The 19,303-nt window shown below is 25.0% G+C and overlaps 1 protein-coding gene across 1 annotated transcript in view; it reads right to left on the reverse strand.

Moving 5' to 3' along the window:
• Window positions 1-16,507, reverse strand: part of LOC136968663 (uncharacterized) — a 50,906-nt gene extending 34,399 nt beyond the window's left edge. The window contains exon 1 of the mRNA XM_067262664.1: window positions 16,096-16,507. Within this exon, the coding sequence (XP_067118765.1) occupies window positions 16,096-16,438 (343 nt within the window). The 5' untranslated portion in view covers window positions 16,439-16,507. The remainder of the gene's footprint in view (window positions 1-16,095) is intronic.
• Window positions 16,508-19,303: the final 2,796 nt, after the last annotated feature.

Consider the following 19,303-nt stretch of genomic DNA (forward strand, 5'->3'; position numbering starts at 1 on the left):
GTTGTGGACAAACACACAGACGAACTGTAGAAAGTATATAATTTTATCGTTGAAAAATGTCGTTAATCTTAAAATATTTTAAGCTGAGTTTATATGAGTTAATTTTTATCATTAATTTTAAAATATATATATAATAATTATTAAATAATTAAAAATTAATAGAGTTAAATTTAATATTATTTACAATAAATATTAAATTTTTAATCAAATTTTACGGTTTATTTAAAAAATTTAATTAAATTTTTAATCAAATTTAAATTACGGGATTTAAAGAAATATTTAATATTTACTGTAAATTAAGCACTGAATATTAAATAATATAAATAAAATTAATTAAATAAAAATTAAACAGCAAAGGTATTATTTTTGTTTCTAAATTTATTAATTAAATAAAATTTAAATCTAGAACAAATTTTGCGCATTGAAACATTGTAGAAACTGGGATGAAGTTGATAGATTAGATCAAAATCTTTCAAATATATTTGCTAATGTACTGTCTCTGTTCTAGACTCTTGGCATGCATCCTAAGATCCTTCTTATCTCTCGAACATTCCAATATTTATATATTAATAATTCGAATCTAATGGCAAATATATCGACTCCAAAGCTTTATTTAGCTTTTCCGACTTATATCTTTAATATTATATCATAAATATAGTCTATATATATTTATATACGTCGTGAAATCTACTCAACACGAAACATTTAAGCATAGATTTACCGTAACTATGAAAAAATATTTAAGATAGTAATTAATTTAAGTAACGTAAACATTTAGTAGAGGTAATGATAATAATAATGCATAGACGTTTAGTATTAGTTGCAATTAAATGGAGTTAGCAATAACCTTCAAAATAAATTAAGATTATATAAGAATATTGGCTAAAAAAGTAATAGAGAAAGATTAAAGATAAATTTATTTTGATCGAAACGAGCGGGAAAAAATCGAAAAAGAAAAAAATCTATTGAATAAATGGATGGCATTTTTCTAACAATAGAGAAAACACTTTCCGATAAACTTCCACACGAATTACTTTCACCAATATAATGTTGAAAGTACCGATACAAATACTACTCGAAAACTACAATTTCTACTAAGTAGAAATTTTTTTTTCTATTATTTATTCTTTTTCCCCTAACGTTTTACACACTTTTAACGAGAAATGCTTTCCATTCCTTATTTTTTCAAATGTTATTTTATGTACAGTATTTATCATATTTCACGTTTAAATCGGCAGTGAACGGTGATACTACATCTACTATTACTACTAATACAAAACAAAAATGACTCTTAAATAAAATATTTATTATTATTATTATTATTTATTCCTTTTTCTACCTTTTACAATCTTTTTACGGGGAATTTTCTCTATTTCTTACTTTTATTTTATTCTCGCGTGCAATTTTGTCATATTTTGTCTTACATTTAACTTTGTGTTAATTTTTTAATGTGGAAATATAATTCTGCTGCTTCTTAAAATTTTACTAGATAAAAATAAATATTTTAATAAATAAATTTATTAAAATATTTATTTTTAAGTGAAAGTGCAATGTTTGATTTATTTTTCTAGACTTTTTAATCGAAATAAATGAATTGCTACTTATTGTGGACCTCCACATCTGTTGTTTTCTTTCTTGTGATGAGAGTTTGGACAATATAAAGTAGGAGGTTACCTCTTGGAGTGAAGTACTGAGGTTTAAGAACCTCAATCTGTGAACCACACTATGAAGGCACAGGAAGAACATTGAAGTTGAGACAAACTGTTAATTGCCTCAAAATTGAATTAAACAGATTATTTTGAAAGTGATGAAGTCATTTTGAGGTAATCTGCCTAACTCGTGAAGTCAAAAAGATATATGATTCTATCATAATATAATTACAGCACATTATATCGTCTTGTAACTTAACACAGGTTCGTATTTAATAAAGACTAACCAACAGTAACTTTTTAAATGCTGAATAACAGGACTTATTATCTAAGGGGTATGAAACTCACTGGTTAAAAAGATATGATAGCGATTAATATGATTTCTATACTAATCTTAATGCTAACATTTAGTATTATGGTTTACAACTATTTTGAAGATGTCAGCACAATTCGTAGTTATTTTGTTTTCAATCTGTTTATGGCGAGAGAATAATAAATCTTCACTTGCATCTAAACAAATTAGAATTTACCAGAAATACTGATGAATAGAATTTTCATATTTTTCAGATAATATAGCAAAAATATTCCGAGTAACATGCCATTTTTAAATTTTCTTAGAATTTTTAGTAGGTTTATCTGGAAATTTATTCGAACGTTTAATGGATAGCGTGTTGTATGAATTACATTTTATTTATTTATGAAATGAGCAAACATTTATAAATATATTAAAAATAGAAACATTAGTTTTTGTGATTTTTCTTAATGGATAATATATTTAAAAAGTTCAATTTTTTGAAATAACAAAACGAGTGAAAGTAGGGAATGTGACAAATAGAATTTGTCAGAAAAATCTTGCCTATTCCGCAATTGGGTTGCAATTTGAAAAAATTGTAGACCTATAAATTCCCACTGTCGTCCATCTGTCCGTCTGTTCTTCCTTAATCTCGAGAACTGCACTAAATACGTGAAAGGAGTTAGATAGATGATCGGCACGACTCTGTTGCTAGCAGGTAAAGTATGATGTACAGGGGCAAGCCACTACTAATTTGAGGTAAAGAGCATATATTTTAAATTAAATAAATTAAAAATATGATTAAAATTGCAGCCCGACATTGTGACGATGTCACAATTGCTCGGTTTTACTTAAAAATGCGAAATAAAATGTCTATACTTCAAAATTCTATTGATCAATTGTCTAAAAACTTCAATCTTCTTTCCTTACTTACAAAACGTGTATTTTCTACTTTATCAAGTTTTCGGGATGGCTTTTTTAAAAGTTTAACATGAACATGGGGTAGAATTATTAAAATAGAAACATTTTTTTGACCATAGGGATATTAACATTATAAAAATGTCACTATCTTTTTGATAATGTTAAAAACGTTTATAAACAATCTCTAAGGAATTTCTAAGGAAAAATTGAAATCTCTCGAATGTGAATATTTTTATTCCCTATTCCTTATAATGTTAGCATTTCTGTGAACATAAAAGGAATTTCTATTCCCTACAAACATTTCTACTCTCCATTCCTGCTCCTTCTAATGTTAACATCCCTATGGACGAAACATCTCCAAAATAAAAAATAATAAAAATTTTTTATTTTAGAACGTTACTTTTTGAGATTTTTTCAATATATACATAAAGTCTTACGCTTCAAGTAAACTTCCTCACCTTTGAAGTAAAACTTCAACATTTTTTCTCGTATTGTAAATAATTTAATAATAATAATTAAATATTTTTATAGAGCTTAGAAGCTACGTTTCCGGGACACGTGATGAAGAACTTCGCGAATTAACTTCCTTAGAAAATAAAACTAAACTCTGATATTCATCACCAGGGTGTAAGTGGCATTACGAATAGAGATAAAAGTGTTTGTTTTCATTATTATTATTATTATTAGGAAAAGTAATCAAAAAAATCTTGTAAAAAATTGATTACGGTTGCTGCCTTCGCTTTGAAAATGTAAACAATAGTTTCACTGTCAGCAACGTTGTCAGCAGTTCATGTTGCTGACAATGAACTATCTATACACAGTAATTCAATCCACATAATGTAATTAAACAATAGTTTATTCTTAACAGTATTCCGTTACCATTTGTAAATTTTTAATTATGAAAGTCAAATTGAAAAGATTGTGTCAATGTTTGATAGTAACACAAAATAATACGGTGTGTACAATGTACACAATAAAATGTTCAATTATACTGCTGTTCAGCTTATTGATTTCAGTTAGTAGTTCGTATAAAATGGCGACAAAATTTATTGTTAACGTATTATTAGCTGTTTTAATGTCATTATACTGCACAAGTTCAGAATTTAATATATAACCTTACACCCTCGACCATGAGTGTATTCTATAATCTACTTGTGAAAAAAACCTCAAAAAAATTTAGAAAATTTTACTGATGTAATTATTTGTCTCCAAACTTCGTCCCATTGGAAACAATGTCCCTGCATAATAATACGTTAAAATTAACATGCCATTGCAGTATTTATTGTTTATTTACGTAATAATAATATAAGTCAAAGTTATTTATTTGACAGTGCTATATTCTCTCCAATTTTTACCTCGAGAATTACATATTTTTTCCTCAAAAATACCTTTTGACATATTCTTTCGTCCATATTTCACTCATTTTATTCATATTCCTCCGAAAATAACACTATTTCACTTGTTTCTTATACAAAACGTAATATAATCGAATCATTTTCATGTATAATGTTATGAAAGGTTAAACACTAATGATTAGTCATCATCAATGTAAGAAAATTCTTAAAATATTCTTACTTAGAGATGAAAAAAATCGATTTAAATGAAAAATATGAAATAAATATACAATTACTCGTACATACAATGACAACTCTAAAGCGTGAAGGGCCCAAACAGGAGTCATTTATAAGTATCTTACCTTCAGAAGCATGGTTTCTAACAGTGGTCAGTGGATAAATGTACCGGCCACGTGAAGTTTTCCGGGTTTTCTTCACGTATCTAACTTAAACAGTTTCCCATAGAAAGTCCTTCCAGGAGGCACTACTCCTTGGCAGATTGCCCAGTATCTTGCCCAGTATCTTGCCTTATGCCATCTATCCTATCTTATCTTATCCTATTCTTTGGAAACACAAAAAATCATAGTTACTCCGTATTTCAATTTGCATTTCCATTTATTCTCTGCATTTTACAGTAAATTTAGAACAAAAATCAAGACTCTTCCACCCATGCGGCCAAACTAGAGCCTGTCACTTACACATTTAGAGCCAGCATTTTACAGGTAAATTTTTACCGGTTATTACTAATTAATACTGGTATTAAAATTAAAATGAATAGCATATAATTTATTCAACTTATTATTTATTAAGCTAATAAACTGGTAAAATAAAACAATGTAATATAAATTTTCTAATAATATTGACAGAGATAATAAAATAGAATCGAATAAAAATCTTTCAGGTGACCTACCCAAGAAAAATCCAATAAGAGTAGATATTTTAAGAAATCAATTCATAAAAAAAGAAAAAATCTATTTATATTCAGACTATAATTTTATCTATATATAGTATTACATTTACAAATTTCCTTCGATGAAATCCATACAACAATAATTATAATTGGATAAAACTTGAAATGAGGTAATCAAATGACATAATATGAAGCATTTGTTTTACAAATTATACAAAGGTAGATTTTTACATAAAAAATACTTAATTATATTTTTTAATAATTATTTCTCAATTGCTCCTAAAAATAGATTAAATGAGGATTGTATGATCATTATTACGTAGTGTATACTATCATATGCTCTACTGTATGATATACAAGAATATCAGCACATACGTGATTATAATTTAATGACCATCATTTTAATGTATATCATATGGCAATTAACATGATGATAATGATAGATAATTTACGTTCAGCAATACATAAAAAGGATATGCTTATAATATATTACACCACAGGATCATCATCATCATATGTATAATAAGATGACATACGTGATAACAATTCTGTGATTTGATATAAGAATAATTCGCATCATAGTCATTTTATAGACATAATGATAATTAATCACATATTATAATCACATGAATATGCAAAATTCGACTGTGATCATTGTGTAGGCCTATATCAGGGGTGGGCAAGCAAGAGTTCAGTGGGAGCCAAAATGTAGGTTTTGCAAAATGCATGGGAGCCGCAGCAGTTCTGTACTGTCGTGGCGGATAGTATGGTAAGGCGCGCGATTTTATTATATAATATAAATATAATATAAAACAAATATTGAATTTTTTTAATAAACATATTTTCACAAAATTATAAAAATAAAATTGTAAAAATAATAATAAAAAACAGAAATTAACACTTCCAGCAAGAGCCGCACGTAACTCAAAAAGAGCCGCATTTGCCCATGTCTGGCCTATATCATACCACGATGATACATAATTATAAATATAGAATAAATGACATAAAATTGAACTTGTTTTAATTCTAATTAATTAATTTAGATTACTTAATTGTGAATTAACGAATATAATTTCTTATTATAAAATGTTATTTAAATTAAAAACAATTGATGATTTAATAAAGTGATATAATTTTTAAATTAATTATTCATTGTAAGAAAAATCAATAATTTAATATAAAAGTTTTCAGGATTACAAAAAATATTTTTTAAGATTAGCTGGATGAATAATTACATCAAATATAATAAAAATAAGTATCATCCTAATCCTTACCTAATTAGTATTTAAGTATATACAAAGATAATATTCGATTGAAAAATTAATTAATTCACGATCAATAAAATTTTTATTCAAATTAATTCTTTAAATTCCTTAAATAAGTTTTGAGTAAACTTATAATTTTCTAGTATTATTAAATATAAGACTGTTTTCATTTATTAAAAACAAAATATCTTTATTAAAACATTATCATCATCATTATATACATCATCTTTTCCCAGAATTGCATTAAAATAAAAATCTTCAATTTTATATAATGTTTATGTAATTAATTTTATTTCAAACAAAGAGAAAATTTTTTTATACTTCTATTTAATATTAATTTTATAATTCCTTTAGTTCTTTATTTGATATTTATTTTTCTGTAGCGGAGATTTTGGGTGTAGGCATTCCATAGACCTAGGTCCCACGGGCTTTTCCTAAGATTTACAATTTTAGGTGCAACAGACACGCATAGATTTATATCTGTAGACATAAATACACTTAAATATACTAGTGGATATATATTTATAGATATACTCGCTCTTGATGAAGTACTCGAAATCTACTACTATTCTGCTAAGTAGGATATCTAATATTACACTTGGTCTAGATATCGTACAATATTAGATAGCCTACAGTATCGTGTGATACAGGCTCCACCATTATATATATTCACCTAAAAGGGGCCTCAAAGTTCAGTTTGTTTAAGGCCTTGCACAATCTATACCACTATTTCTTCCTTAATGGTTAGTTGTACATGTCCTACTGAAGGAACACAACTCTTTGTTCTACCATGTTTATACATTTTTGTAGAACTATCCGCACTGCTAGTAGGACACACTCTTCTTCATTTCAACGATTAATCGTTTCTGTTTTGGCATAAAAATGTTTGGCAGCAATGTTCTGTCAGTGAGAATGTCATCGAGTTAAAGAAAGGTTGTCGCATTTCGGATCCTGCTCAACTTTTTGATGAGGAAGATGAACATCTTCGAATATGGTGATAAAGCAATACATAGTTCTAATCATTATTCTTCCACAAGCAATAGCAAAAATCTTGCGATAGTGAAGTTGGATATAGACAAAAATGTACTGTGGATTTCTCCATCTGATCTGCCTGTTGCGGCATCTGATTCGATTCTATCAATTCTCCTCTACCCGCTCACGAATTGTGTTTTGTATAATGCAACTTAATAAGAAGCACAAGAGTTTTGACACTCTTCTTATTCCTCAAGATAATTCAAGTCCCTCAAACAGCGAAGATTGTAGCAATAACTGTAAATTAAAAAGTGATGAACTGAGATTTCTTGTAGAAGATAATAAATTAACAGTTAATGAAACGACATGGAATTTCAATTTTCACGTCAATATAAATATACACAAAAATGGAAACTAAAGACCATGGCTGCATTGCATAATTTACATGATAAATCAGAACTCAGCTTAAAAAAATCTGGTAAAATTTGTTATTAGGTATATTTTAGGATAAAAGGAAGAGCTTACGCATACTGTAATTTGAATAGTTGTAACTGTTCTATTAAAAGAATTGTTTGCATCTTTCTAGCAGGACTAGATTCCACGTATTGCCAATAGCATACAGTATGCCAACGTCCTTCCAGGAGGACTTGTGTGCTTATAATCGACAATACTCTTAAATTTGTCCTGCCAGAAGGACAAATTCCACTGTACTAAAGTCCTAACGGAAGCTCTTCTGGAAAGGCAGAATCTTATACAATTAACCATTAAATTTTTTACTTCTCTACTAAATATTTACTTCATTAAATCTCTATATTTTAAAATTAAAAAACTTCACTTTTTAAAAATATAAATATTACTTTTTTATTTTTATATTATTGATACAAAAAATGCTAAAATAAAAAATGATACACGCTAAGTAATTAGAAAATTATATTAAATGGGCTATTATAAATCTCTTATTTGAATTAAATTTAAATCGATATATTTCCGGAACATATAAATAGTTTATTATAATAACTTTTTTAATTTTTCATAAAGTATTTTTTTATTAAGAAAAGCAATTTCCAAACGTAATTATCAAGCTGTTAAAAGCGTAGAACCGATGATACTTTATTAATATAACAGTAACAAAATGTAAAGGAATAACGCCCTCAGTTAATATATATCTTACGAACAAATATATTGATGCTTGATCGATATTTGAGTGCAAAACTTGATGTGAAAGGAATGAATAATGAAGAATCCACACGCACATATTACATTTTTTTATAGTTACTTGATGGCAAACAATGAACTAGATTATAAAAGCTAATCTTTTCTTATATCAAATCAATAAAATAACACCGAATGTTATATTTTAAATAAAGATTTAAATCTTTTTGAGAAAATTTATTTTTATAATAATTTTTTTTTTTAATTTATAACATAGAACTTTTTTCTCATCTTCCTCGCCATTTTTTTTGGTATGATATTTGGACTACATTGCAGACCTGACATTCCCATTTTCGTCCGTCAGCCTGTCTGCTTGTCTACATGTCATTTGTTAATCATGAGAACGGAATTACATAGATGGAAATCGAGACCAGATATGGAAAGCTCAGGACCCAGAGGCCCGATTAAATATATATGCCGAAATCCGGTCTAGACCGGAATTCGTATATATATATTCCTGGTCTAGACCGGAAGTCACTGGTTTAAATTAAAAATTATCTCGAGTACGGAGTTAGATGACAAGCATGACTCGATTGTTATCAGGAAAAGCATGATTTACAGGAGCAAGCAACTGCAAGAATCGAGACCAGATATTGAAGCTTGGTATAAATTATAAAATTTCCCCTGAAATTTATAATATATTTTTAATATATAAATTTTATTATATAAATTTTTAATATATAATATATATATTTATAATTTATTTATAATTATAAAAATACTTTTCTAAGATATAACATTTTAAAATAAATTTTTATTATTCTATATTCATTTAAAATATTAATGAACTTAGAGAAAATCGTTATAAGGGGTGGAATTTCTTATATGTAAATAATTAATGATGGCTCTATTGTAAATTTATTGCATAATTCTTTTATATGTATATTATATTATAGTATGTACCGGTACGGTATATATATATATATATAAAAGAATTATGCGATAAATTTACAATAGAGCCATCATTAATTATTTACATATAAGAAATTCCACCCCTTATAACGATTTTATATAAAAATAATATGTTTATAAAATATGTTATATATATAACATATTTTAAATTTTTGTAAATTTTGTATATATTTTTCTGTAATTTACTTTGTTAATCTCGTCCCTTTTGGAATGAGGTTAACAACACCAATAAAGAATACAATAGAGTTCGAGTAAGGACCCGAAAGTGAATGGACGTGTTTTTATGGTCTCCAATTTTCTTTCGTCTTGCTCACCCTACACTCGACCCCACGACTACGACTGCAAAATAATACGACATATATGTATATATGTATGATAAAAATTAAATTTAAAAATTAAAAATAAAAGTTTAAAGTTTAAAAAGTGTAATTAAAATAATGCTTTTACGTTATAAAAATGGAAAATATTTAAAATTTTGTTTTCATTATTTAAAGAATATTTTATATTTTTAAATTTTAATATTATTTTGCATTATTTACTAAATATAAAAATTATATGCTATTCCCTTAGAAAAACGATTAAATTAAAATTTTAATTTGTATAGTTTTAAAAATTAAAGTAATTTTTTTAAAAAGTAGTAATATATTGATTTTAATTTACATTGAAAATTATTTAAAGATTAATTTGCTTTATAGAAATATTTTAATGGAATTTGAATAAATAATATTTATAAAAATTATTGGAAAGAATGAAAATTAATTTTTTGAGAATTTAAATAAATAAAGTAAATAAATTTTATTTCCTTTATTTATTCTTCTACGGAATATTCTCTATAAAAATTTCATGGCATCCCTATAAGATGTTTCCCCAGGAAAATTTTATAATGCCCTATTGAGAAGTGGCACTCTATTGTGGCACATTAATGTGCCACAAACTTCTCATAGGAGTGTCACAAAATTTCAAAAAATGATTTGAAAATGTTAATTTTTTCTCTACTATTTAATACTATTTGAATATTTTTATGTAAAAAAATGCATATCTCCAACATCAATTTTCGTTTTTACATACAAAAACATCCGTTATGAGACATTGGCTTGTTGGCATGCCACCAAAAATTGTAAGTCACAGCACTAACAAGAATGTAACAAAAGTGAGAAAGATAATGCCGGGTTGCAATTGTTAATCATATTTTTAAATTTATTTAATTTAAAATATATGCTCTCCACCTCAAATTATTAGTGTCTTGCGCCTGTAAATCATACTTTACCTAACAACAACAGAGTCGTGCCGGTCATCTATATCATTACGTTCAGGGAAAATTTTTGAATTAATATAACGTGACTTCTGCTTTGCATTGGAAGTTCATATATAGTTAATCGAGCATTTGGCCCTTATATTATCTAACACAGTTCTGGAGATTAAGAGAAGACAGACAAAAGTGGGAATTTATAAATCTACAAATTTTTCAAATTACAGCCCAATTAAAACAAAAAGTATATATAAGAGTACATATCAAAGAGAAGAAAAGAGAGAAAAAAATAAATATTAAGAGGATTAAAAAAAGAAATGGATAAAATTTCAAGTAAAGGAATAATAAAGGAAGGATACAAAAGAAGGAATTCAGCAGAGTCCCTTATCCTTGAAATTCGAACAAAGGACTAAAGGACGTTAGAATATAAATAAAAAAAGGAGAAGTAAAGAACTGAATGAAATAAATATTAAGTAGAGGAATAAACGGTATTAAAATTATCAACTAAAGGAGCAAAGGAGTAAAAAACAGCAAGTATCAAATAGATGGATAACGGTTATGAAAACAAATATTAAGTAAAAGAGAGCAGGATAAAAAGGATAAAGTATCAAGCATCCAATAAAGGAACAAAAGTGCAGTAAAATATTCAAGTGAGTAAATATCATATAGACGAGTAAAGGAGGTATAGAAGCAAACATCAAAGTAAAATATAAAAGATAAAGCAAGCCTTTCACCTTTTCCTTCGAAAAAAAGACGTTAAATTATATTTTGTGATTTTTAATTAATGTTTAAGATAACTTCGAAATTAAATCATTAAAATTCCGCATATTTAATGTAATTTCTCAGTGATTTTTTTACGTTTATAAATAATTAATTAGTTACTTTATCATAATCTAAAATATAAATTGTTAATTATCCATCAGTCTATTATTGATTAGAAATTCATCAAATAAATATTATTTTGAGTTGATAAATGTTATAAATTATAAGGAAGGGAAAAAAAGAAATTAAAATATTAATTTAAATTATATTTACGTAAAGAACATAAATTTTACTATTTAATCATTTAGATTTTGTCCTGTATTGCACGTTAAATGAATAAATTATTGATTAGAAAGTTGATTTGCATTTATAATAAAGAAAAAGGATTTTCTTTAAATACATTTACTAAAACAATTTTTTTAATAAATTATATAACTATTAATAATGTTAAAAAAAACTGAAATTAATGAATAATTTAATTTATTATTTTTTTATTAAATTCGTGTACAAGGTGGTCCATTCAACAGTTAACCACTGTAAAGAATAAATTGTCGCCTTATTCAAAATACTTAATCAAAATTTTATGGCAGTTTCCCTAAATTTGTAAAATGAAAATACGTTGTTGGGCTGCAATTTTCATATTGCAGACTTATACATTCCCACTGTCAGTATGTCAGTATGTCCTCCGTTAATCTCCAGAACGGAGTTAGATTAAAATCGAGACTGGATATGTAAAGATTAGGTGTCGAAGACCCTGATTAACTCTATAAGAACTTCCGGTCTTGACCGAAAGTGTCGTGATGTCAATTTAAAATTTTTTTAGAGAACGAAGTTAGATAATGACTCGATTGTTATCAGGTAAAGTAATGCATTATCAGGGGCAATGCATTACTAAAATCGAGACCTGATATGGAAAGCTTAGGGGGACGCCCCGTTTAAATCTATATAAACTTCCGGTCTGGACCGAAAGTCACGTGATTTTTTAAATTAAAATTACAACCCGACATTATGACGATGCCACAATAAATAATCCCTGTAATTTATGTTTATTCTTGTCTAATTTACCGATTAAATATTGTAAAATTATTCAAATAATTTTACTAAACTTTTTATAAATAATAATCTTAATTTTTTATTTTATTTATTTTATTTTCTTATTAAAGAAATTGCCAAATTAATTTTACTTCCTTCTCTAAGATATGATCTAAAGCATCAATTGCTTGATGGCAAGTAACTTCTATTTGTGATCAATATAAATATAAGTCTATATATTTCAATTTAGTTTCCTGATCACGATTTTCCTGTTTGACATGTTATTTAATATACTTTTTTCTATATTTTTCCATCACTCTTAATAGAGTTACTTCTTCTTTATCTTAATTAAATATAGTAAATGAAATTGTGTAAGTTGTACAATATTTTTCTTTGCTCTTACCCCACTGTGTTAATGGCTAATACAGTATTGTAATTAATAAAAAAAATTATTACTTTAATTTACAATTTTAATTACAATAAATTACTTTAGCAATTAATTAAAATGATTGCAAGTATTTTATATTAAAGTATATACATATATTTTTTGGTATATTCTCTATACGAGTTCTTGAATTTCATAAAGTAATTTTTAAATTGTATTCACAGTAAAAATATTCGTTGACCATACAAAATTATTTTAGAAATTTGGAGTTTCCATCCTAAATTAGTAAATTATACCTCGAACACGTGCATGTAAACGAACAAAATGCTCCTTTTATCATTAAAATGCTTCAGAAAAGTATGGAAAACAATCGTATACTTCACACATTTTTAATACTTTTTTATTGCCAGAATATATAGAAAAGAATTTCCATTTTTCCATAAAAACCACCTATTCTTGAGCTTAAAAAGAAATGAAAAAATTCAAATCCTAACAAATTATCTAACATTAAAGTAGTGAGAATTTGGCAACTGTCAGTAGTGATGTGCAATATACGAAAAATGTCGTGTAAAACACTAAAAAAATTTCTTCTTAGAATGAAATACATATTTTACCATTTAAAATATATTATAAATGTAATATTTTATGTATAATTTAATATTAAATTAACAAATCGAGTGTATCAATAAAGAGAAAATAAGGATAAATCATCAATATAATTGTTATTTTTATGAATAATTTAATTAAATGATAAATTTATTATTCGTGATATTTTTATATAATACTTCTTAAATTAATTATAGATTTTAAAGATTTTAATTTAATTTACTGTACAGATTAATAAGGTAAAATATATTTAAATAGAGGAAACTTTTAAATGAGATTGAAAGAATATATTTGTCCAAAATTCAGTTAATCACTCTAAATATAAAAGTTTTATCGTATTAGAATATTTTATTGCTTTAAAACATTGCAAAAAAACCAAAAAAAATTATAGAATTTATTAAAAATTCAAATAAATTATTTAAATGTTTTATTTATTTTAAAATTATAAAACCTTAAAAAACAAATTTCAATTTTTAGAATTAAAAAAAAATATTATTTATTTATAAAGACGACTTTTTAATTTATTAATAACGTTTCATTCAATTAAGTTCTATGCAAATTTTCTCGTGCACTTTACAAAATAATTAAATAATTTTTTAAACTTGTTATTTTGAAGGGAAAAAGTTATTTAACATAAATAATTAATTAAATAAACAAACGTTTTAAAATTAATTTTAAAAAATAAAAATAAGCTTATTTCAGACTTAAAAATAAAATTTAGATAATAAATTATAACATAAAATATATAAATTATAACTAAAGAAATTTCTTAATAACGTTATAAGATATAATTCTAGCCTATAGAATAACATTAATTTGACTGTATCAATAACTAATATCTTCCTATATATTTTTAAAATATAAAATAAAATAATTAAACTATCGTTTTAAAATATGAAAATCATAAAATTTACAGTATTATAATTTATTTTATATTATAGCACATTTATGTAGTAAATTCGTGTAGTAAAATTATATCATTTTCATTGATGTTCTTATTAAAAATTTGGCTATAAATACGCATTTTTTAATTAAAATATTGTTTTATGACCGTTATTGTTTTTAAAATTGATTAATATCACCAATTTATAAACTGTACAAGCTTATATTTTATGCCTGGTGAAATATACTTTCCATGTTAAGACAATCCTTCACATGTACTACGTTGTACTAAAGCATAATTAGTGAGAAATATTTAAATTTTTACTATAAGAAATAATAATATTATTAAAATATAGGAATTTTAGATGTACTTTAGAGCATTTACTACTTTAAAAAGCTGTAATTTTCTATAATATCCTTTCCTTACAGAGGAAGAAAAGAAGCTCATCTTACATAGAAAAATACATTAAAAATTAAAAATTTAAATTTAAAAAACTTACATTTTGAACAATTATTTAAAAAAATAATAAAATGATTTTTCTAGATTAAATTTTAAATAAAAATTACTAACAATTGTTTCGTTATAAAGAAATTATCATTATCATTTAAGATTTATTGAAGAATAAAGATGATTATCTTTAAAATCCATTTATATTTTATAAAAGAAATTCATCAAAAATCGTCTAATTTCTTAAAAGGATTTTTATATTTGCTTCTTTTTATTTTATTTCATTTTATTTCCAGGAGAAAGAAACGTTTATGGATACAAAGAATTGTAGAAAAACTAGAAAACATTTCTTTTTTTTCTTTAATTTCGACTTCATTAACGACATTTGATTTTTAAAATCAAGAAATTTAAATTTATAGTTTAAAAAAATAACAATTTAATTTAAAAATTTAATTAACTAATGAAATTAGTACGATAAAAAGATCATTAAAATGACTTAAAATGCGTGTTATATTTTTATAAATTACCTAGAAAATATTTAAATAAATATAAATATATATATTTTAAAAAATTATCACGAATATTTAAGGATAAGGAATTTCCTTTATTGCTAAGATAATTTTTTCCCTATTTAAAAAAATAAATATTTTCTAAACTGGGAATGATAACAAAATCAATTTGCTTTATGTAAACAAACCATTAATGTATATAAACAATTTTATGGTTTGTAAAATCGGTTTTTATTATAAATGTTTGTGTTTTAAAGTTAGTTTAAAAAAATAATTATAAACTTTTTATCGTTTCTATAAATAAATAAAATATATTTTAAATTACGTTGTTAACTGATGACGTTAAATTTTAAAGTTTTATTCATAAAAAGTTAACTTTAAAACTTAAAAAACTAAGCCAAATTTTTAAAAATGTCTAAGATTATATTATAAATATTTTTTTCTCCGTTTTAAGAAAGGTATTTTTATCGATATTTTTTAAGCATAAATCTAACTCTATAAAAATACACCAAGGCTCTTAACCTTTGATATTATAAAAAAAGAAATCATTCGGTATATTATTTTACGTTATAAACAAAACAAATCCTCGCCCTATTTTAGAAATTTAACATTTTCTTATATCGATGTCGACCTCTTCCCTTCACATAAATAATCGAAACAAAAATAAAAAAGATCAGTAGTATCTTCTCTAAAGTACAATAAATAAAATTAGTTTTAGTACAGAATTAATTGAAGATTAATTTAAAAATTCTTACCTGTGACATCGGGGCATAAAGAGTGAACTCCGCCATGAAGAGAAAACAAATATAACACACCTGTATGGTTAGGGTTACTAAGTACGTTTGCACCTTCCATACCTTTATTTGGATTGGATACGTTTATACGTGCTATTCTGTTATCTGTCCAAATTATACTATGGTTATTAATATCTGCTACTTTCTGTACTTTACTAATATCAAATGTAACATGTTCCCAATAGTTAGTGAGTAACGATAACGATAAACAAATGGTAGCTGCACTTGTAAACAGTACCGTGTTTCCGATCAGTAGACACGTGAAAGTGAATGCTGTCTCTTGGTGTCTATGGCTACTATCCATTTTTCTTTTTGTTCAAAATGCGTACATCTGTACGAGGAGACATTTCACACACCCTTGTGATGTTCCGTCTTCGACTAAACACACCCCGCAATAGCACGACTTGGACAATGTTGTAGCGAGGGTGGTGTACGTGTGTTTAGTCAATCGAGGCGCCGCCTATGATCTCCGATTCATCCGCTTTGTGCTCGTAATTGATTTGACTAAACTTCCAGATTTATATTAAATTTGTTTTATGATGATTAAAAGAAGTTTATAACTAAAAAAAGATTTTTTTTCCTCCTCCTTGGTTGAGTTTATAGCTTGTGTGAGACTACAATTAAGTGGTGCTGAGTTTACGACTTGTTTGGATTGATTCATTCGCTTACTCTTCGATGGTATCTGATAAAATCTAATAAATTTATATATATACTGTTAAAAATATTATTCAACGGTATACCCGTGGGCCTTATATATATATAAACTAAACAAGTTTAATTTTAGAATCTAGAGATGTTTATTATTTGATAGAGGAAGGGCCTTTTATATGACATAGCATCATGTATTAATCTGGATTCGGTATGCTCTCTACGAATAAACTTCTATGTACTGTACGAGTATATAGTATATATATATATACAAGCATATCAGTAAATTATATTTTAATAATGTATTTATGTAGTTAATATTTGTATTTTTGTTTACACGTATATATATTTGTATTTAAAGGTATGTAGGCCCTACCTATATAAATAAAGTTATACCGATCTATACATAGCCTCTTAGACTTTGAGAGAGGCCACTTTAACTGAGGCCCAAGTCTCGGTATGTTAAAAAACATACAGCTACAGAATTGTATTGTAATTTTTAAATAATAAAATTTAACAAAGATAAAGGGTTTCCCATTAATATAGGAAAAATATAAAGAAATAAATGATTTTTGAGGCCTTTGTAGACGTTAGGCCCGAGCAAAATGACCCTACTGATCTCGTGATATGAAAATTTATTTTAAAACATAAATAAAATTATTTATTTAATAGTTAAATATACATAAAAAAATTAATTTTTTTAAATTGAGATTTTTATAAATATATATTTTTAATTTACATAAAAATAACAACATAATAATTTTAAAAAATTTTTAAATAATAATAATAATTTTAAATATAAAAAATGAAAGCTATTTAATTAAATTTACAGTAAAAATGACTTTTTTTATATTAAAAATGATAATTATAAATGCTTAAAAAGTAAAAAGAAATTATTTAACGTAATTAAAATTATTATTTTTAATACAAAATATTCAATTATAATATAGTAAAACTATATTTTTATTCATTTAAATTGTACTTTTATTAAGGAAAAAGCATAAAAATCCACCTTTTTAAACAATTTAAATTAATGAAATATCGAACAAATACAGATAAATGAATTTATTTTGTATATTTTAATTTTAAAATTTAATTAATAATTAAAATTTTAATTATAAATTGTACTAAAGTGTAAGATTTAACACTTCAGTACAATTAATTTAAATTAACTAGGATAATTTAATAGTAAAGTTTAAAGTAGAAAAACCTAATTACAGAATATAAAAAATAGCTATATCGATGTTGAATTTTAAATCTGAGTGACGTGGTAAATATATATTCGTATGAAGGATGGGTGATCATTTAAATTATAATCACGTGCATTGTTAAAACAATAGGCCACGTGTTGAATTCACGTGGATATGTCTAATAAAAGACAGTTATTTAACAAACGTTATTTTTAAAATATATTTTCTGGACGAATAAATTTTTATATATATTAATATTAATAGGGAAATTTGTGTGTATATATAGAACTACCGAATTAAATTTATATCTAATTAATATATCAACTTTTTAGGGATTTAAATATACGTTTCTCAACCAGTAGATCGCGCTCTATTTATTCGTGGGTATAATATATTAGAAAAATAATTTTAAATTTGGGATAATTATTGTTTTTTATATTGAATATCGTATAAAATTCTATATTTAAAATGTGTAGACGTAGGATATGGATACGGTACATTAAAGATGCTTTATATTGAAACTAAATCATTAATAGAAAGAAGGATGTTGGGTGCGGTCAGAAATTGTAATAACTGTTACAAGAAAGCTAAAAATAATAAAGAAATATCCGAGAAACTAAAATTATTTAATACTCAAAAATATTTAGGTAAATTATTTAAGAATATAAAAGAATTTATTATTATAAAAATAATTAAAAAAACACTTTCTTTACGTCTTAAAGGTGACGTTTGACAAATTGTAGTGTGATAGAAATGGATCTGATAAAGGTTTTGTTGCTACAAAGTCATTGAACTTTTACCTTTTCCACTATTCAATTATTAATTAAGTGTTTTAATAATAGTTCTCTACGGTAATTAATTTTATTTTAATCATTTCTACAATAAAAATCAAAGATATTTAATATTTAAATCCATCAATTATTTACTTATATGTTGTGAAAATTTTTATCGTTATGTACAAGCGAAGATATTCAATAGTGATTTCATCAGTTCTTTTACGATTATACGTCCTTAAAATTATATTATGAGTCTTCGAGGGATGAAAATAAAAATATAATCAATAAACGAAGAAAATAAAATAATTACTACAATAATTATTAAAGGTAGGCTATTCCTGATATTAAATTAGTCTTGTAAAAATGAAGATAAAAAACTTTTTGGTATCGATCCAAAAATATAACCATTTTCGATATAAATCTAATAAATTATTTCACATTCGACTTGGTCAACACCTGCCTTGAATCATAACACACCCTGAGAAGAATTCCTCATAGAAATTACCTAAAATTTTATCCAAATTTCAAATAAACATCACAGGAAAAACTTTTACA

Source organism: Centruroides vittatus, unplaced genomic scaffold (assembly GCF_030686945.1).
Source record: "Centruroides vittatus isolate TY-2023 unplaced genomic scaffold, ASM3068694v2 contig_150, whole genome shotgun sequence".
In the NCBI taxonomy this organism is placed as follows: domain Eukaryota; kingdom Metazoa; phylum Arthropoda; class Arachnida; order Scorpiones; family Buthidae; genus Centruroides; species Centruroides vittatus.